This window comes from Scylla paramamosain, chromosome 20 (genome assembly GCF_035594125.1).
Source record: "Scylla paramamosain isolate STU-SP2022 chromosome 20, ASM3559412v1, whole genome shotgun sequence".
NCBI lineage: Eukaryota > Metazoa > Arthropoda > Malacostraca > Decapoda > Portunidae > Scylla > Scylla paramamosain.
Window position 1 is genome coordinate 4,859,227 of NC_087170.1, and position 22,046 is coordinate 4,881,272.

The 22,046-nt window shown below is 39.6% G+C and overlaps 2 protein-coding genes across 2 annotated transcripts in view; one reads left to right on the forward strand and one right to left on the reverse strand.

The window, feature by feature from the left end:
• LOC135110738 (uncharacterized) overlaps window positions 1-2,508 on the forward strand; it is a 3,734-nt gene extending 1,226 nt beyond the window's left edge. The window contains exons 2-3 of the mRNA XM_064023361.1: window positions 843-1,560; window positions 2,399-2,508. Of these exons, the coding sequence (XP_063879431.1) occupies window positions 843-1,560; window positions 2,399-2,409 (729 nt within the window). The 3' untranslated portion in view covers window positions 2,410-2,508. The remainder of the gene's footprint in view (window positions 1-842; window positions 1,561-2,398) is intronic.
• An 18,631-nt stretch (window positions 2,509-21,139) lies between these two features.
• On the reverse strand, window positions 21,140-21,544 carry LOC135110097 (zinc finger BED domain-containing protein 5-like). Its single transcript, XM_064022050.1, has one exon. The coding sequence runs from the start codon at window positions 21,542-21,544 to the stop codon at window positions 21,140-21,142; it is 405 nt and encodes a 134-aa protein (XP_063878120.1).
• Window positions 21,545-22,046: the final 502 nt, after the last annotated feature.

The window sequence follows — 22,046 nt, forward strand, 5'->3', positions numbered from 1 at the left end:
GGTCTTTAGCACGTTCCCCGCTTGCTGCGCGTCATTGTTGGGAAAGTTCACATCTCAACTCACCTCTCGCTTCACTAATTCCTGTAAAAGTCAGACGTTCTGTACCGTCCATAACTCACTTCGGGTAGTCCTGCATGGAATAACATTAGCGTTTTCATCTGTGGGTTAGGTTAAGTTAGGTTTGGAGTAATGCAGTTCCTTTTCAAAACAACATCCCTTATATATTTCTTCCCAGCCCTGAAAAAAAAAAAAAAACCTGAACGTCTGAAAAATTAATGGCGCATTTTTGTAAATAGGAAAGAGTCAAAGGCTCTTCTTTTAAATGAATATCTTCAGTCTCACATAGTCAATTTTAGTGTCACATTTCTTTAAGAACACAAGATCATAAGAAAATAAAGGAAACTGCAAGAAGTCGTCAGGTCTACACGTAGCAGTTCCTGTACGAAACTTACCTTCCAATACCTCCACCTATCATTCTCATCCACTAACTTGTCTAATCTTCTTTTGAAGCTCCCTAATGACTCAGCTGTCTTCGCTACTTCCGGTGCTGATCATCTAAGTGCTTTCATTTCATTCTTTTGCTGGGAGTTGCACAAAACTCTGCTTCTTCTCAATGTCTTTTCGCGCTGTGCTTAACTTAACATTGCAAGCATCAAACAATCTTCACTTCCTCTTCATCGCGATCAAGGATAAGTTCCCCAGCAATTTTGCTTCAACAACAACTACTACTATTTGCCACTACTACAATTATTACTATTACGACATCCACGACATAGGCAACAACATCCACCTATACTAAATAAAACCTGCATTAATCCCTTCTTTCCTTCTTCCCCCCGTAGCGCCTGGTCCTGCTGGCCCTGCTGGTGCTGGCCGCCCTGTCACTGGCCATGCCCGGAGGAGGCTACGGCCACGGCGGTAGTGGGTATGGACATAGCGGCGGCTACGGGCACGGCGGCGGCGGCTACGGAAAAGGACACGGTGGTGGCGGCTACGGGAAGGCTCACGGCGGCGGCGGCTACGGTAAAGGTCATGGAGGAGGATATGGAAAAGGACACGGCGGCGGCGGCTATGGAAAAGGACATGGCGGCGGAGGCTACGGGAAGGGACATGGTGGAGGAGGATATGGACATAGTGGCGGCGGCTACGGTCATGGCGGCGGTGGGGGATATGGCAAAGGGCACAGCGGCGGCTACGGGCATGGCGGAGGTGGTTACGGCAAGGGTCACAGCGGCGGCGGCTACGGCAAAGGGTACGGTCATGGCGGCGGCGGTTACGGTCATGGCGGAGGCGGATATGGCAAGGGTCACGGTGGCGGCGGCTACGGCAAGGGGCATGGTGGCAGTGGGTATGGGAAAGGCCATGGAGGCGGTTATGGTCATGGGGGTGGCGGCTACGGCGGAGGCGGCTACGGGAAGGGCCACGGAGGCGGCTATGGTCACGGCGGCGGCTACGGTCATAGTGGTGGCTACGGCCATGGCGGTGGCGGCTACGGCCATGGCGGCGGCGGCTACGGCCATGGCGGCGGCGGCTACGGGAAGGGCCATGGTGGCGGGTATGGTGAGTAATCGCTCTCTCTCTCTCTCTCTGTGTGTGTGTGTGTGTGTGTCCACCTCTCGCTCTCTGGTTTTCAGTGTGTGAGTGATTAAATATCACAGTGCCTTATACCCACACCCACTCTAGCTGGCCTCGCCAGACACTATCACCATACTTCCCCAAGTGTTTACTACACATCCTAAATTTTGTAATATTTGCTGTTACGTATTATAACGTACATACATACCACCATTCCATTATTCTTTGACGGTATCAACAATAAAATTGTGTACACCCATCTACTGTACATCCTTATCATCATTCAATTCTCTCTCTCTCTCTCTCTCTCTCTCTCTCTCTCTCTCTCTCTCTCTCTCTCTCTTTCTCTCTCTCTCTCTCTTTCCCTCTCTCTCTCTCTCCTCTCTCTCTCTCTCTCTCTCTCTCTCTCTCTCTCTCTCTTTCTCTCTCTCTCTCTCTCTCTCTCTCTCTCTCTCTCTCTCTCTCTCTCTCTCTCTTCTCTCTCTCTCTCTCTCTCTCTCCTCCTCTCTCCTCTCCTCTCTCTCTCTCTCTCTCTCTCTCTCTCCTCTCTCGCGTCTTACGGTCACGTGACTCACACTTTCTCCCCTGACCTCCATGTTTCGTCTCGCTGCCTCAATAACTCCATCAACCAACATTCATGCCTGATAGCCACCGCCGCTACCACCATCACTACCGCCATTTCACGCCCACTTGATTCGTTACCATCCATTTCTGAATTAATAGTCACTCTCTCCTAGTCCAAGCACCGTGACTCCTTTTCCGCGGTGATCTAATTAATTATACCCCCACCACCTCTCTAATGCCTCTCTTCTCTCCCGCGAAGGTTACCACTAGGAAGAGGAGCAGCACTACTCTACCATCCCCTCTACTACTCACCTCAGGAGTGTGTCAATTCACGTTGTTTTCTGTTAAATAAATGCTAACCTAACCTAACCGTATTTTTCTCGTTCCTTTTTATGTAAGAAAGGTACTGGATAGTAGCTACAAAAAATTAAAATATATGTATAAAACAAGCACACTAAAAAAAAGAGCCAAAAGGATTATCCAGAATTGAAGAAGTGTCTTTTTTTTTTTTTTTATGTAGGAGAGACACCAGCCAAGGGAACAAAAAAAAAAAAAAAAAAAAAGGCCCACTGAGATGTCGGTCCCCGAATAGGGTTCAAAGCCGTAATGAAAAATTAAAGAATAAGTGTCTTCAAACCTCCCTCTTGAAGAAGTTCAAGTCATAGGAAGATGGAAATAAAGAAGCAGGCAAGGAGTTCCAGAGTTTACCAGAGAAAGAGATGAATGATTGAGAATACTGGTTAACTCTTGCATTAGAGAGGTGGACATAATAGGAATGAGAGAAAGAAGAAAGTCTTGGGCAGTGAGGGCGCGGGAGGAGGGGAGGCAAGCATTTAGCAAGATCAGAAGAGCAGTTAGCATGAAAATAACAATAGAAGACAGCCAAAAATGCAACATTGCGGCAATGAGAAAGAGGCTGAAGACAATCAGTTAGAGGAGAGGAGTTGATGAAACGAAAAGCTTTTTTATTGCACCCTGTTTAGAAGAACAGTATGAGCGGAACACCCCCCCCAAGACATGTCAAGCATACTCCATACATGGACGGATAAGGCCCTTGTACAGAATTAGCAGATGGAAGGGTGAATAAAACTGGAGGAGACGTCTCAGAACACTTAACTTCATAGAAGCTGTTTTTGCTAAAGATGAGATGTTAAGTTTCCGGTTTAGATTATAAGTAAAGGACAGACCGAAGATGTTCAGTGTAGAAGAGGGAGACAGTCAAGTCTTATTAAAGAGAAGGGAATAGTTATCTGGAAGGTTGTGTCGAGTTGATAGATGGAGGAACTGTGTTTTTGAGGCAATGAATAATACTAGATTTACTCTGTCCCTTTCAGAAATTTTTGAGAGATCAGAAGTCAGGCGTTTTGTGGCTTCCTTGCATGAACTGTTTTACTTCCTGAAGGGTTCGACGTCTAAGAAAAGACGTGAAAAAGTCCAGGGTGGTATCATCTGCATAGGAGTGGATAGGACAAGAAGCTTGGTTTAGAAGATCATTGATGAATAATAGGAAGAGAGCGGGTGACAGGACAGAACCCTGAGGAACACCACTGTTAATAGATTTAGGAGAAGAACAGTGACCGTCTACCACAGTAGCAATAAAATGATCAGAGAGGAAACTTGAGATGAAGGTACAGAGAAAAGGATAGAAGCCATAGGAGGGTAATTTGGAAATCAAAGCTTTGTGCCAGACTCTATCAAAAGCTTTTGACATGTATAAGGCAACAGTAAAAGTTTCACTGGAAGATCACCAGTAAAGTGGCCTTGACGTAACCCATACTGGCTATCAGATAGAAGGTTTTGCTTAAGAATTTTCCTGTTGAGGATAGATTAAAAACTTTAGATAAGCAGGAAATTAAAACAATAGGACGGTAGTTTATGAGATTAGAACGGTCACCCTTTTTAGGAACAGGCTTAATGTAATTAAACTTCCAGCAAGAAGGAAAGGTAGATGTTGCTAGATAGAGCTGAAAGGGTTTGAATAGGCAGGGTGCAAGCACGGAGGGGCTGTTTCGGAGAAAAATAGGAAGGACACCATCAGTTCCATCAGATCCTTAAGCCTTCCGAGGGTTTAGGCCAGCGAGGGCATGGAAAACATCACTGCGAAGAATCTTAATAGGTAGCATGAGGTAGTCAGAGTGTGGAGGAAAAGGAGGAACAAGCCCTGAATCATCCATGGTACAGTTTTTAGGTTTGAGCGAAGAGATCAGCTTTAGAGATAGATGCGATAGCAGTGGTGCCATCATGTTAAAAATAAAGAGGGGAAAGAAGAAGAAGCAAAGTTTTTGGAGATGTTTTTGGCTAGGTGCCAGACGTCACGAGGGGAGTTAGATCTTCAAAGATTTTGACAGTTTCTATTAATGAAATAGTTTTTGGCTAGTTGGAGAACAGACTTGGCATGGTTAAGGGCAGAAATATAAAGCGCATGAGATTCAGGTGATAGAAGGCTCAAGTACCCTTTGTGGGTCACCTCTCTATTATGTATAGCACGATAACAGGCTGTGTTAACCCAAAGTTTGGAAGGTTTAGGTCGAGAAAAAGAGTGAGGAATGTACGCCTCCATGCCAGACACTATTACCTTTGCTATACGCTCGGCACACAGAGACGGGTCTCTGATACGGGAGCAGTAGTCATTCTAAGGAAAATCATCAAAATACCACCTCCTCAGGTCCCCAACTACCAGAGGCAAAACGCTAAAGGCACCTCCCCTTACGGAGATCCTGAGGAGGGATTGGAGTGATAGGACAAGATGCAGATATGAGATTGTGATCGGAGAAACCCAACGGCTAAGAGAGGGTAACAACATAAGCAAAATAGGATTAAAAGTTAGGAAAAGGTCAAGAATGTTTTGCGTATCTCCAAGACGGTCAGGAATACGAGTAGGGTGTTGCACCAACTGGTCTAGGTCGTGGAGGATAGCAAAGTTAAAGGGTAGTTCACAAGGATGGTCAGTGAAGGGAGAGGAAAGCTGGTGGTGAACAATGAAGTCTCCAAGAATGGAGATCTCTGCAAAAGGAAAGAGAGTCAGAATGTGCTCCCCTTTGGAAGTTAAGTAGTCAAAGAATTTCTTACAGTCAAATGAATTAGGTGAGATGTATACAGCACAGATAAATTTAGTTTGAGAATGACTCCGCAGTCGTAGCGAGATGATCGAAAACTCAAAATATTCAAGAGAGTGGGCACGAGAGAAGGTTAAATCGTTGTGCACATAGACGCAACATCCAGCTTTGGATTGAAAATGAGGATAGAGAAAGTCAGAGGGAACAGAAAATGGGAAACTGTGAGTTGCCTCAGACACCTGTGTTTCAGTGAGGAAAAGAAGATGAGGCTTAGTAAAGGAGATATGGTGTTCTACAGATTGAAAATTAGATGTAAGATAGCGAATGTTGCAGAAGCTAATGAAGAAAATGTTGAGGGGGTTGTCAAGACACTTAGGGTCGATACCGGAAGAGAAGTCTGACTTGGGGACATTTGTGGTCCCCTCCCCCAGATGGAGACTCCAAGGGTGGTGTAGGAGTCGCCATATTTTTAAAATTTTGAGTGAAGGATGTGTATTTGTGTAATTAGGTGCTTGTAGTTTTGTGTGAAGGAAGAGAGTTATCTTTAGAGGGCAGGCTGTGACTGCCCCCTTGTGTTGTGAGACACAAAAGGAAACATTCAATGAGGTCACAGCACCCCCTGATCCAGTGCTTTTAAACCTTACTGGGAGTAATTATAGTTTCGGGAGGTGCCTACTGCCTCCTCCTCTTTGAAACCTCTCTGTTAAAAGAATTCATGTTATAGAAAAGGTGAAATACAGACGTATGCAGAGTTCCAGAGTTTACCAGTGAAAGGGATGAAATGTTGCGAACATGGTTAATTCTTGCATTACGGGGGTGGACAAAATAGGGGTGAGAGAAAGTAGAAAGTCTTGTGCAGAGTAGATGAAAAAAGACAGCAAGATCGATGGAAGAGAAGCGAAAGACTGATAAACGCTGTGCAAAACTTTCTATTTACATGTATCACCGTGCTCTTAATAACGTAAGAATTAACTAGTATCTTCACTCTTCCGTTTAATAGCAAACTCTAGAATCCCTGCCATATATATATATATATATATATATATATATATATATATATATATATATATATATATATATATATATATATATATATATATATATATATATATATATATATATATATATATATATATATATATATATATATATATATATATATATATATATTATTCTTTTTTTTTTCGGTCAAAAGATTATCCCTAAAATAATACAAATAAATAAACACACACACACACACACACACATTTGTTTGTTACATATTCATATTTTAAGAAGATATAAGAACATAAGGAAATAAAGGAAGCTGCAAGAAGCCCTCAAGTCTACACGTGACAGTCTTAGCTTGAAACATACTCATCTATTTCCACCTATCATCCTCATCCATAAATATGTCTGATCTTCCTTTGAAGCTCCCTAATGACTCAGCACTGACAATCAGATTACTGAATCTCTTCCATTCATCTGCCTTTCTATTTGGGAACCAACTCCTTCCTATTTATTTTTAAGTGTAGCTTTATCAAGCTGGAATCCAGTACTTCTTGTCCTATCCTGATTACTGATAGGGATGATAGGTAAAAGTAGGTAGGCGTACTTCATGGAGGGACTGCCACGCGTAGTCCTGACGGCTTCTTGCTGCTTCCCTTGTTTTATTATGTTCTTATGTTTTTATGTTTTAAATAACCTGGAGCGCCTCACAAAAAACTAAATTCAGAACATGCTATCAATATATTAACTGGATTTGATATAGTACACATGAATTAAGGAATCACAGGAGGAGTATATATTAGACACGTCTGTGTACATCAAGTTAACATAAAATCACTAATTGCCTATCATCTATTGTTCACGAAGTAAGTTAAGTACATAAGAACATGAGAACATAAAGGAAGCTACAGGAAGCCATCAGGGCCACACGTGGCAGTCCCTGCATGAAACAAATCTGCCTTTTTCCACCTATCATCCTCGTTCATTTATTTGCTTAATCTTTTATAGCTACTTAATGACTCCGCACTAACACTAGTATTATGTGGACTGATAATGTTCAGCTCATGAGGATTAGAAGCGAGTGTAATGCTACTGGTTGGCGACTGGTTATATTCCTTTGGTTTATTCTGTGCAATATGCTGGCTAAGGTATCACAAAGGCAGGCAATGTAAGCAGTCTTATAGAATAATGCATGATGAATAAAATAATCTTCTTACATTATGTTATGCACTGTTATGTTTTTATTGATATTTTTCACCTCCAACGTCTCACAATTACGTGGCAATGCATTCAGTATATTTATTAAATCTTTAGAAAAAAGGGGAAAAAAAACCTGATTGAAATCGCTATTTTTCTCTTTTTTAAAAATCTGTTATACTCATGTGACATAAGTAATTTCCTTTCAACCATAACAATCCAGATGGAAGACACTTCATAACTTACTGGGCATCACTATTAAACTTAACTAATAAGACTACGATAGCCGCCGTACCCTTGGAACTCTCTGATGCTCCTGTATTTCTCCGTTCCTATGACTTAAATTCTTTCAAAAGGAAGGTTACAAGACACTTACCCTGTAATTTTAGATAATATATATATATATATATATATATATATATATATATATATATATATATATATATATATATATATGTATATATATATATATATATATATATATATATATATATATATATATATATATATATATATATATATATATATATATATATATATATATATATATATATATATATATATATATATATATATATATATATATATATATATATATATATATATATATATATATATATATATATATATATATATATATATATATATATATATATATATATATATATATATATATATATATATATATATATATATATATATATATATATATATATATATATATATATATATATATATATATATATATATATATATATATATATATATATATATATATATATATATATATATATATATATATATATATATATATATATATATATATATATATATATATATATATATATATATATATATATATATATATATATATATATATATATATATATATATATATATATATATATATATATATATATATATATATATATATATATATATATATATATATATATATATATATATATATATATATATATATATATATATATATATATATATATATATATATATATATATATATATATATATATATATATATAATCAACAAAACAACGGTTCAAGACAACATTAACTTAATACAGCACAACACAACATCGCCGATAAAATAATATAAAGCCAACCGAACACAACACAACACTACACAGCAACACAACATCACCAACAATATAACTCAAATTCAACGCAAACACAAACACAACATAATTCCCCACAAGCAAACTGAATACAAGGCAACAAAAACTTGCCAAACAGAGCCATAGTTGAATGAACCTCAAGCACGGAAGAAGTCCCACACACCTGGCTAGTGTTTGATTAGGCTAGGCGAGGGCTTCCCGACTCTTGGAGGTGAGGGGAAAAGGGAGAGGAGGAGGAGGAGGAGGAGGAGGAGGAGAAGGAGGAGGAGGAGGAGGAGGGAGAGGCATGGAGGGAAAACGGAAGGAAGGAGAGGAAAGGGTGGTAAAGAATGCATGACGAGAGGAGGGGAAGGTGGTGAGAAGGGATAGGAAGTGAAAGGGGGGAACGGGTTGTATAGGATGGAGGAAGAGAAAGGAAGAGTCGGTGTTGAAGCGACGAGAGAAGACAGGAAAAGGAAAGGGTAGTAAAGGATAGAAGAAGAGACATGAGGAGAGAGAAGTGTGGCTGGAATGGGAGAGGAAGGAGGAGAAACTGTTGTAAAGTTGTAAAGGGTGCAAGAAGAGAACTGGCAAGAGGGAGAGAAAATTAAGGACGAAGAAGGAATAAGTCAAAGAAGGAAGAAAAGGATAAGAAAATGAAATCCTTATCATATTTGGAAAAGGGCATGGAAATGAGTTATAGAGAAAAAAAAATCGTGAATAAGTGAAGTTGCTGTCACATTACGACCATAGCACCTTTTCTGTCATTTACTCTTTGTCACCTTTCTGAAAATTAAGTTTATTGAGCGCTGCCATTCGTCTGCCCTCCCCGGCTGTGACAGATTGGCAGACACTCCCTCTTCGGCCATAATTGGATGTCTTGTCAGTCGCAGATGAACCAAATTAGCTCGAAAGAGTGGAATCAAAAGAATTTCATCTTATCAACTCTCGTCTAATTGTTTTCAGCCTCTCTCTCTCTCTCTCTCTCTCTCTCTCTCTCTCTCTCTCTCTCTCTCTCTCTCTCTCTCTCTCTCTCTGCAACAGTGTTGTATCTCTTGCTATCTTTTATCGCTATTTTCACGCTAATTGTTCTCCAGATCTTGCTAACTCCATGCCTCACTTCCTCCCACGACCTCGCTGCACAAGACTTTACTTTCTTTCACCCCTATTCTGTCCACCTCTCTATGCAAAAGTCAACCAGGAAAAAAATATGAATAATTAAGAATACTTAATTATTCATATTTTTTTCCTGCAAACTCTAGAAGTCAGTGCCTGCTTCTGTATTTCCCCCTTTAGGTAGGCGCACACTTGTTCGCATCGTACGGACGGCACGCATCGTACTCATCGGATTGTTTTTGGGGTCAGCGCACATTGGTCCGCATCGTACGGACGGCACGCATCGGACGGATCGGATTTTCTGCGCACATTGTCGGCATTGGACCATTCACCACCCGCAGTTGTGAAGCTGAGCTCTCTCTGGAAGGACATACTCCATCCGCATCGTTCGTACGCATCGGATTGAATGCTCTTTCGGGGATCCTCGTCGGCATTGCCGATGTCCGATGCGTACGACGCGGTCAAATGCGCGCAGACCCATTTGAAATAATGTAAAGAATACTAAAATCCGATGCGTACGATGCGTGCCGTCCGTACGATGCGAACAAGTGTGCGCCTACCTTTTCTGTGACTTGGGCGCTTTCAAGAGTGTCTCAAGACACTTTTCCAATCATTCTGTCTTATTTCTTCAATGTTTGGCACCTCAGCGGGCCTTTTTTTTTTTTTTACTTTTCTTTTTGTTGCCTTTGGCTAGAGCTTCTTTTACGTAAAAAAAAAAAAAATAAATAAATAAATAATAATAATAATAATAACCTGAGCACTTTCTAGTTGGCTCATCGAGAAGCAGAATCTTTTGTTGAGGCAGGACCTTGGTGGACCCAGAGACGGGTGTGGCTTGGCATGTTCTTTTTCAGGAACTCCTCTGAGGGACGTAACCGCCGAGGATGATTCATTGCATTCACAGTGTGTAGCAGTAATGATCATCTCTTGGCATGAGATAACTAAGGTTTGGCTTCAGACATGAAAACCTCCGAGAAGAAATAATGGATTTAAGCTTAATAAAAAAAAAAATAAAATAAATAAATAAATAGATAAAATAAATAAATAAATAAAAATAAGATAAATAAATAAAATAAGATAAATAAATAACATAAATAACTAAGTAAATGATAAATAAATAAATAAAATAAAATAAAGTAAGAGGAATTGGTTTTCAAATAAAATAATGGATGAATGGAGTAGGCTTAGTTATCAGATTCCTTTTAGCGCCAAGTCATTAGCAAGCTTCAAAGAAAATTAGACAAGTTTGTGGACGAGATGATAGCTGAAATTAGGTAGATGTGCTTCATACATAAATTGTCATGTGTAGGCTTGACGGCTTCTTGTAGTTTCCTTTTTTTTTTTTTTATGCTCTTAAAAATGCAAACACTGATGACGAAATGCAAAACACTGGTGATTGTTATAAGACCATGAACTGACCATAAGACCATGTAAACAGCAGTGAAAAAAAAAAAAAAATTGGTGTTAATGTGACGGTGCTTTTTAGAGATGAGAGGATGCAAGCCTATTTCCCTTATCACATGAGGAAAAGGTGGAAGAAATAGGAAGAAAAGATACCTTCACCATCACCTAGAGCTCGACACATTATTTCCTCTAACTCTTATTTTTATATCATCCTCACTCTCACTCTTCCTCACATCATCCTCACTCTCTTATTTCATCTTTCTTTCACCCTTACCTTCTCACATCACTCTCACTCTTAGTTCATCTTACTCTCTTCTTTACTTCCTGCACATAGGAAGCAGAACAATGCAAAAGAAATTCAGAAAAAGCCCCACAAATTATCTCTCTCGAAAGAGAAGACAAGAATGAATTCATAGGAAACGAAGATTAACTAAACTAACTAAAAAGAAAAAGAAAAAATACAGCAAAGAGAGGATTGATTAAATTTTCGCATGCATTTATCCCCTCATATGTGTGTGTGTGTGTGCGTGTGTGTGTGTGTGTGTGTGTGTTGATGAGTCAAGAGACGTCATGAATGACTCTGAAGAGCTCAAACCGCGCGTGCTGAATGAAAGGAGGAAGAAAGGAAGGGAGGAAAAGAGAAGGGAGAGGAGGAAATGAGGAAAAAGCGAGGGATGGGAAAGTGGAGAAGTGGGAGAGAGAGAGAGAGAGAGAGAGAGAGAGAGAGAGAGAGAGAGAGAGAGAGAGAGAGAGAGAGAGAGAGAGAGAGAGAGAGAGAGAAAGTATGCGGTGTGAATTAAGTCGATTAATATATTTCACGCAGGGAAGCCACAGGACGCTTGACTTCTCATCTTTCTAAAATTTCTGATTGGGGCAGAGCAAACTTGGTATTGTTCAATGCCTCAAAAACTCAATTCCTCCACCTATCAACTCGACACAACCTTCCAGACAACTATCCCCTTTTCTTCAATGACACTCAACTGTCCCCCTCTTCTACACTGAACATCCTCGGTCTGTCCTTTACTTATAATCTGAACTGGAAGCTTCACATCTCACCTTTAGCTAAAACAGCTTCTATGAAGTTAGGTGTTCTGAGACGTCTCCGCCAGTTTTTCTCACCCCCCCAGCTGCTAACTCTATACAATGGCCTTATCCGTCCATGTATGGAGTATGCTTCACATGTCTGGGGGGTTCCACTCATACTGCTCTTCTAGACAGGGTGGAATCAAAGGTTTTTCGTCTCATCAACTCCTCTCCTCTAATTGACTGTCTTCAGCCTCTCTCTCACCGCTGCAATGTTGCATATCTAGCTGTCTTCTACCGCTATTTTCATGCTAACTGCTCTTCTGATCTTGCTAACTGCATGCCTCCCCTCCTCCCGCGGCCTCATTGCACAAGATTTTCTTCTTTCTCTCATCCCTATTTTGTCCACCTCTCTAACGCAAGAGTTAACCAGAATTCTCAATCATTCATCCCTTTCTCTGGTAAACTCTGGAACTCCTTGCCTGCTTCTGTATTTCCACCTTCCTATGATTTGAATTCCTTCAAGAGGGAGGTTTCAAGACACTTATCCTTCAATTTTTGAATACCGCTTTGGACTCTTTTATGGGACTGGCATTTCAGTGGGCATTTTTTTTATTGGATTTTTGTTGCGCTTGGCCAGTGTCCCTCCTACATAAAAAAAAGAAAAATGTTAGCGACCTATAACCTTTTTATTTAGTTATTTATGTGGGTATCTGAATTCACAAAACGGTCCATGTGTAAGCCAAATATTTTACAAGTACTTGGATCAATGCTGATGCCATCAAATTTTATAATTATATTATCTGGCATGCGTGAGGAAAGGGACATATTGCCAATAAAAATACATTGTTTTTTTGCTGGGATTAACCATTAACCCATTCCCGAGGAAATATGATTTGACTTGGGACAACGTGGCTTCAGTTTCTTCAACCGACTCAGCCACGTTTGACAGAAAATTCTGGTGGAGGAATTGTGAGTCATCTGCATATTGAATCAAAGTACGTTCAGATATGTAATTTACGATGTCATTAACATATATATTGAATAGAAATGGACCTAATATCGAACCCTGAGGGACCCCAAAACCTATATTTATTTTACTGGAAATGATCTTATTAATTTTTACGGATTGACAGAAAATTCTGGTGGAGGAATTGTGAGTCATCTGCATATTGAATCAAAGTACGTTCAGATATGTAATTTACCATGTCATTAACATATATACTGAATAAAAATGGACCCAATATCGAACCCTGAGGGACCCCAAAACCTATACTTATTTTACTGGAAATGATCTTATTATTTTTTACGGATTGAATTCTGTTATAGTAAGGTAGCAACTGAACTATTTTTTTTTTATGTTGGAGGGGCACCGGCCAAGGGCAACAAAATTGAAAAAAAAAAAAAAAAGTAGAATAAACAAATAAATAAGAAAAATAAATAAAAAAATAGCCCACTGAGGTGCCGGTCCCCGCACTGAGTAGAAAGCGTTAGTAAAAATACTGGATAAGTGTCTAGAAACCTCCTTCTTAAAATAATTCAAGTCAAAGGCCAGTGGAAATAAAGAAGCAGGCAGGGAGTTCCAGAGTTTACCAGAGAGAGGGGTGAATGATTGAGAATACTGGTTAACTCTTGCATTAGAGAGGTGGACAGAATATGGGTAAGAGAAAGAAGAAAGTCTTGTGCGGTGAAGCCGCGGGAGAGGGAATAGGCATGCAGTTAGCAAGATCAGAAGAGCAATTAGCATGAAAATAGCAGTAGAAGATAGCAAGAGGTACAACATTGCGGCGATGAGAAAGAGGCTGAAGAGGAGAGGAGTTGAAGAGATGGAAAGCTTTTTATTGTACCCTGCTTAGACCAACGGTATGAGTGGAACCCCACCAGAGCTGTGAAGCATACTCCATACATGGACGGATAAGGCCCCTGTACAGAGTTAGCAGCTGGAAGGGTGAGAAAAACTGGAGGAGACGTCTCAGAGCGCCTAACTTCATAGAAGCTGTTTTAGCTAGAGATAGGATGTAAAGTTTCCAGTTTAGATTATAGGTAAAGGACAGACCGAGGATGTTCAGTGTAGAAGAGGGGAACAGTTGAGTCTCCTTGAAGAAGAGGGGGATAGTTGTCTGAAAGGTTGTGTCGAGTTGATAGATGGAGGAACTGAGTTTTTGAGTCATTGAACAATACTAAGTTTGCTCTACCTCAATCAGAAATTTTAGAGAGAACAGAAGTCAGGCGTTCTGTGGCTTCCCTGCGTGAACTGTTTATTTCCTGAAGGGTTGGACGTCTACGAAAATACGTGGAAAAGTGCAGGGTAGTGTGATCAGCACAGGATTAGACAAGAAGTTTGGTTTAGAAGATCAATGATGAATAATAGGAAGAGAGTGGGTGATAGGACAGAACCCTGAAGAACACTACTCTTAATAGATTTAGAAGAACAGTGACCGTCTACCACAGTAGCAATAGAATGGTCAGAAAGCAAACTAGAGATGAAGTTACAGAGAGGATAGAAGCCGTAGGAGGGTGGCTTGGAAATCAAATCTTTTTGCCAGACTCTATCAAAAGCTTTTTGATATGTCTAAGGCAACAGAAAAAGTTTCACCGAAATCTCTAAAAGAGGATGACCAAGACTCGGCAAAGAAAGCCAGATTACCAGTAGAGCGGCCTTGATGGAACCCATACATAGATCACATAGAAGGTTGTGAAGTGATAGATGTTTAAGAACCTTTCTGTTGAGGGTATTTTTAAAAACTTTAGATTGGCAGGAAATTAAATCAATGGAAGGGTAGTTTGAGGAATTACAACGATCACCCTTTTTTAGGAACAGGCTGGATTTAGGCAAACTTCCAGCAAGAAGGAAAGGTAGATGCTGACAGACAGAATTGAAAGAGTTTGACTAGGCAAGGTGCAAGCATGGAGACACAGTTCCAGAGAACAATAGGAAAGACCCCATCAGGTCTGTAAGCCTTTCGAGGGTTTAAGCAAGCGAGGGCATGGAAAACATCATTGCGAAGGATTTTAATAGGTGGCATGAAGTGATCAGAGTGTGAAGGACAGGGAAGAATAAGCCCTGAATCATCCAAGGTAGAATTTTTAGGAAAGGTTTGAGCGAAGAGTTCAGCTTTAGAAAAAGATGAGATGGCAATGATGCCATTAGGTTGGAATAAAGGAGGGAAAGATGAAGAAGCAAAGTTATTGGTGATGTTTTTAGCTAGGTGCCAGAAGTCACGAGGGGAGTTAGATCTTGCAAAATTTTGACGCTTTTTTTTTTTTTTTTGATGAAGGAGTTTTTAGCTAGTTGGAGAACATACTTGGCATGATTCTGGGCAGAAATATAAACCACATGAGATTCAGGTGATAGAAGGTTCAAGTACCTTTTGTAGGCCACCTCACTATCATGTATTGTACGAGAACAGGCTGTGTTAAACCAAGGTTTGGAAGGTTTAGGTCGAGAGAAAGAGGAATGTACGCTTCCTTGCCAGACACTATCACCTCTGTTATGCACTCAGCACACAGAGACGGGTCTCTGACACGGAAGCAGTAGTCAATCTAAGAAAAATCAGCAAAATACCTCCTCAGGTCCCCCCAACTAGCAGAGGCAAAACGTCAGAGGCACCTCCGCTTATGGGGATCCTGGGGAGGGGTTGGAGTGATAGGACAAGATACAGATATGAGATTGTGATCGCAGGAGCCCAACGGAGAAGAAAGGGTGACATCATAACCGGAAGGATTAGAGGTTGGGAAAAGGTCAAAAATGTTGGGCGTATCTCCAAGACGGTCAGGAATACAAGTCATTATTAAGTTGTACACATTTCTACATCAGAATATTGTGGCATACACTGTCAAAATCTTTGGATAAATCATAGTGTCAGTAGATACCTTCCTATTGTTCGTGCTACTATATATTATACTATATATTATATTATACTATATATACTATATTATACTATATATACTATATTATACTATAGATTATGGTATCTCTTGTAACTTGAAGATGCCGATATATTAGGCTTTAACCATTCTGAGAGTTGGAAAGATAATTATTTTGTAAAAGGAATGTTAATTGTTATTTTGAGATTATTTTTCATCAATTTTAGGCACGACAGGTAAAAGGGAGCTAAAATTATTTACATTTTTCTTTGTGTCCTTTGTAACTTGAAGATGCCGATATCTTAGGCTTTAACCATGCTGAGAGTTGGAAAGATAATTATTTTGTAAAAGGAATGTTAATTGTTATTTTGAGATTATTTTTCATCAAATTTAGGCACGACAGGTAAATGGGAGCTAAAATTATTTACATTTTTCTTTGTGTCCTTTCTTTTTTAATTTGGAATGACAATGGTGTATTTCCATTCTTGAGGAAACATTCCTGTTACAAATGATGTATTAATGATACAAATTAGATAAAAAACAATAAACAAAGTGACTCAATAAAATGAAACTGAATGCCGTCAGAGCCAAGTGCACGTGTCATTGAGGTTTTTTATTGTTAGAATTAGAGTAAATTTCTACCAGCTGAGCTCTGTATTCCACATTCCTGTTGCCATATTTTATAGGAAATAAATTAAAACAAAGTAGGTCATTACTTGTGAGAGCCGGTTTAGTTAAATCATGAGTATTTTTTACCAATATTGGCAAAAAAGCTGTTAAATTCTTCAGCTTTTTATTTTGGGTTATCATATCAAAATATATCTGAACATCTTCTCTGATTAGAAACTAATTCTTTAATGATGTTCCATGTGACAGAAGAATTAATCTTACAATTATTTAGCTTATTCATGTAATATTTTTTTTAGTGGAGCATATTAAGGATTTGACTCGATTTCTTTCATATTGTTACGCACGGTAGTGTGATTTATATAAGTGTACCTATGAATACGTAATCTAGGTAATTCATGTTTATTATGTTATTGTTACGTTATTTGAGGTCCGTTTGTTGACTCACTCGTTGGTTAGGGTTAATCAAGATTGTTAGTTGTAATTTTTTCTTATTCGGGGTTTGATTGCTTACTTATTGATTAGGGTTATTCGAAGTTCTCTAGAGTTTGCATTTGATTCTCTCGGATTCGGTTCATAAAGCCAGCCGTAATTAACATACGGGCTACTTTGGCCGAGGAAAGGCAGTCCACTCCTGACCTTCTCAGGACCACCACCTTTACTGTGTTCTTACTTCACCACTTCCAAGTATTAAGAATTGATAAGTATTTCTGTGATCTCTCTAAGTGCAGTAGGGAGCCTCAGTTATTCAATTTTATTTCATTTTTGTTTTGTTTTAGTATGTAAGTTATAGTATAAGCGTTAATTTAAATAGTATTAAATTATTATAAGTCTTACAAAGTCTTGCTTTGTATGCGTGCCAGATGCAGTTATTTTTTGTAAACTTTAAAACCGTTGACCATAACTTAGGACCTGGTACTGTTCCTGGTGATCATAACAATATTGTTCAAAAATAAAAATGTTAGATCTGTCGTTTTTTATCTTGTTCCTTATGTCATATCCCGCTTATTCATAGATTCTTGTAATTACTTTGGTGATTATAAAAACACATATGTACAAACATTTGATCAAATTATCGTTATAAATAACAACTTGCACGTTAACATCGTCCATCTCTAAAATTCTATTAAAACTTTTTTGTTCTGAAATTAGTAATTCACACAATGCGTCCTTATTATAATTTGCTACCTGACGAAAAGTTTTGATCTCTGATAATTTATTAATAATATTTAATTCAATACTGATCAAATCATGATCAACTATTATTGGTGGAATAACAGTCTTTTCTAAAACTAAATTGGGATTATTAGTAAAAACCAGGTCAAACAATGTGGAGGATGTGGGAGTAACCATTGTCAGGACCTCAGTCAATCGTGGAAATTTGTTATTTTGAATAACAACACCTAATTTATTCCCTCACGGCCCCTAAGTCGTCATAAAATCACCTAAAACATAAAAAAGATCTCTTGCTGACACAAAGTTGTCTAAAAACATCTTGTAGGCACTCAAACAACTCAGCATTTTGCCTTACGATGTCTGTATACACGACCAAAAATGATAGCAGGTACCTTGTTACATCGTACACTTAGATATATATCTCCAATTACTGTACGCTTAACATAGAAAAAAAATATATATTTAATCGATTATTAACATAAATTCAAGTCCACTATCACACCTAAAAACATTGTAATTAAGAATAGTAATTTGCTCATTAAGTTTATTAGCACTTAACTACGTCTCACATACACATTGGACATCCTCATCTTTATCAACCAACATTAATTTCATTCTTCAAAACTAGAAAGTATGGTCTGTGTTCTATCGTTAGGGTATCCTTATTTGCTAGATAAAACGCTGCACAACCTTCTTCGCCTTCTTTCTATATACTTTTGTAATATTTACATAAACGCCTTGTTACGACCCAAATACGTACCAGCCCATTAAACAGCTGCCATTCGCTCTCGGTCAGCTTTCCATAGGGTACACCATTATCCTAGTGCGGGGCTGAAACAGACGAGTCCAAGTCACTTGTAGGTCGTACACAGTTACTGACTCAGATCGCCACCCCCTGCCTCACACGCTGAGGAAAAATATAACTCTAGACTTACTCCAACTGCTGAAAAGGACTCTAACAGACACGTGATAGGGAGGAACAGGTAAAACTAACTTCACACAAAAAGGCTTAATATTCTGGGAGCATACAGCCTACCCACTGCTCTCCAGAATACTACAGTACTCAGGTCCGAGCTCAGTTCGTCTCAATTTTCTCAGAAGACGGACCTCGTCCCCTACAAATTGACAGATGCGGAGAGAAGAGAAATGGCAGAGCACAAGACGGCACAAAACAAAGAACTAACCTCTGGCTACAAAAATATGCATATGACAAGACACCCACAAGGCCAGTTGCATTTGACACACGAGACAAGAGTCAACTTGACGCAGACGACAGAACAATACGAATATGACCAGGTGGTCCTCCAACAACCCTGGTCAGATGAAGGATGCCAAAAAGATGAGCGAACATGACTGAACTGGCGGTAGTACTTTCACATGCACTGAGAAACGCTGAGTGTGGTAGTCAGGCCTCTAATATCGGCCAACCCAAGCAACTTAAACAACAAGATATCAAGACACTGCCAATTCTGGTAACACGTGCGTCTGTCCCTCTCGATGCCACACCACCAACTGACTTCATCCTGACCCTGCGGAGTCTCGGGAACAAGGTAGCTAAAGACGTCTTCTATTTACCGTGATCCGTTTCTGCAGATCACTGACCTTGCTGCGCGGCCCGTGTTCTATTTACATCTTGACCTGGATTTACCCTCCTCATCTGAGTGATCCGAATCATGATCTGGGTGATCTGTCTGGAGGTGGGTTATAGTAGACGACATTTGCTCAAGTTGCTGAAGCGGCCATATTAGCGGCTGAACAACTTCTACTGGGGACTTATTTAGGGGAATACACAACAAGAAAACGGCTGATATGTCTGAGGAACAAAGTTAATGGTGATGAATCGTTGCAGAATATTGCTGTGGGCACAGAATGTGAATAGTGGTTGCGACAGATGCCAGAAACAAGGGAGATATTACAAGCCACACCAAGCCTTGGTTTAATGGCTTCTGATTATAATTACGTGGTGCCATTACCGCCTCTAACAACGACTACATGATGAGGCAAAGGAAAGTAATACTTGTTCAGTCGAAAATGATACTTCTCTACTTTGGAAGTGGCTCAGTAATGGTGTCAATAGTGTCAGCACGCGGGCCAGGCTAGCTTAACCTTTTGCCCGAATATTTTCTCATTTTTACCATTCCGTACTTCACCACAGCGAGTACTTTCAGCATGTTGTGTGTGAAGAGAGCTTTGTGTGAAACTTTATTATACAACGCTCATGGCCAGGCACAGAACCCAGTTTCGTGCTGCCTGAGTAGACATGTGGCTGGGATTCATTGGTAGCCTTCTTGGTCCAACTTCCTCAGGAAATGTACAAGTAGGCTGTGGTCCTCGTTGACACTTCCTTAGAGCACATTGGTGCTCTGGGCGAGTGCAAGGCGGGGGAGGGTAATCCATTACGAAGCTTACACAAGACTGTCCCAATCTTAAAAACATATAATCTTTAGTAAATCACTGTAGTTATATTTTAGGGCTGTCTGAAATTTTTTTTTTTTACTGGAATATGACTTTTCTTCTTTCATTGGCATCTGTTTCAGATCGCTACTATAATGGAAAAGGGGAAAAATTTTAAATAGAATAAATAACACGATGTAGGCTCAGCGAGAACTTACAGTAAACACTACACGCGCCCATAAGATAACAGCTCGTCGGGAATAACTTGCACAACAGTAACGGGGTTTACTGAGGCAAACACTACGTGCAACTTCACACCTCCTAACAACCTCTTTTGGACTAGAGCAATGGTTCCCAACCTTTTTCATTACATTACCCGTTTACTGATTTCTTCAAGCTTGTGTTACCCATATCAAGTGTAAATACAGTAGAACTCTATATATCTATGAAAAAGAAACGCTGGTAAACCGTTGAATGCAATCATTCGATCGAGTCTGAATATATTGCTGCGCCGTGCCCTTAGGACGCCCGACAGCCAGAAATACCTGTGTTTGTGACTGTGCCGAGCGGAGTAATGGATAATGTGATGTAATCAGTCTCAGGACAGGACAGACAGACAAAGACGAAACCAAAGACTGTGTTTTGCGAAACCGGGCACTTTAATGAGCACTTAATGAGCCGCACAGTACCAAGGCCAATAGAATAGACAGGTCAACTCATCTCGGTCCACAAGCTCGCCCTAGTCCAGTTGGTTCTCAACCTTTTTCTCTCCATTCCTCCCTTCATGAATTATCAACATTCGTGGGGCTCCTCTTGATTTTTCTCCCAAATCCCACCCCGACAAGAAGGGTAAAAAAAAAAAATGAATGTTGATGAGAACACCTTTGCTTTATTACAAGGTTGACATTCATTATTATCTTGTATTTTATGGATTTCTGTGATATGCTTAACTTACATCACTAGACTACAAAAGACTAGCGGACACAAGCAAACCTGAATTTCGTTAGGAAAAAGTTCAGTTGTTAACGTCTCCATAGTTTACCACACATCAGTGGGAAGGCTGACATTGTTTTCATCCAGTTGACGAATCCGAGGTTGTGTCACTGACAATGCACATCTCATGTTGGGATCCACATGCAGTCGGTTCCGGCTCTTATTCTTGATTTGTAGAAAGGTGGAGAAACCAGACTCACATAAATAGGTAGTTGAAAAAGGCAAGAGTAGTCGAAGTGCAATCACACTGACTTTTGGATATGACTGATGCATTGAGTACCAAAATACATTCAGAGATTTTTCTTCATAGAGATCTTTGGCAGCAGAATAATTTTTGAGATCAAGCAACTCGTCCTGAACATCATTGGGAATGGTAGTAATATCTAGAGTGCTAGAGAATGGATTCCTTACCATCTTCCCTTCTTCCTCCTTGAATTCTGGGAAGTACATATTAAGTTCACTTTCCAAGGATCTCAGATGCTGAGTGATTTCAGTTTAAAGTAATTGGTCAAGCAGACGATCTTATTCATTCTTGTCAAGGACAGCTGAAAGGTTTTCAAACACGGTAATATCCCTGGCATCGACTTTCCTTTGCCAATTCTGGAGCTTGGCAAGAAATCTACGAAGACAATCCATCAGGTGAAACACATTTTTTTCTTGCCCTGGAGCTTGAGATTCAGCCTATTTAGCTTTCCCTTGCATTTTTTTTTTTTTCTGCCAGGACAGATTGATGGAAGTTTTTTTATTTTTTTTTATTTAGATTCCTAGCATTATTTAGAAATGTATAATTTGCAACAGCCCGCTGTGGCTCCCCTAAATGGCCCCCAAGTTGAGTCTTAGAGCGCGTGATCAGAGACCTGGGACTGACGTCACAGGGTAGAAATTCGGAAGAGTCAGAAGCTAGCACGCAAGTTAACAGCGGTCACGTGAGAAAGACGGGTCTCTCCCCAAG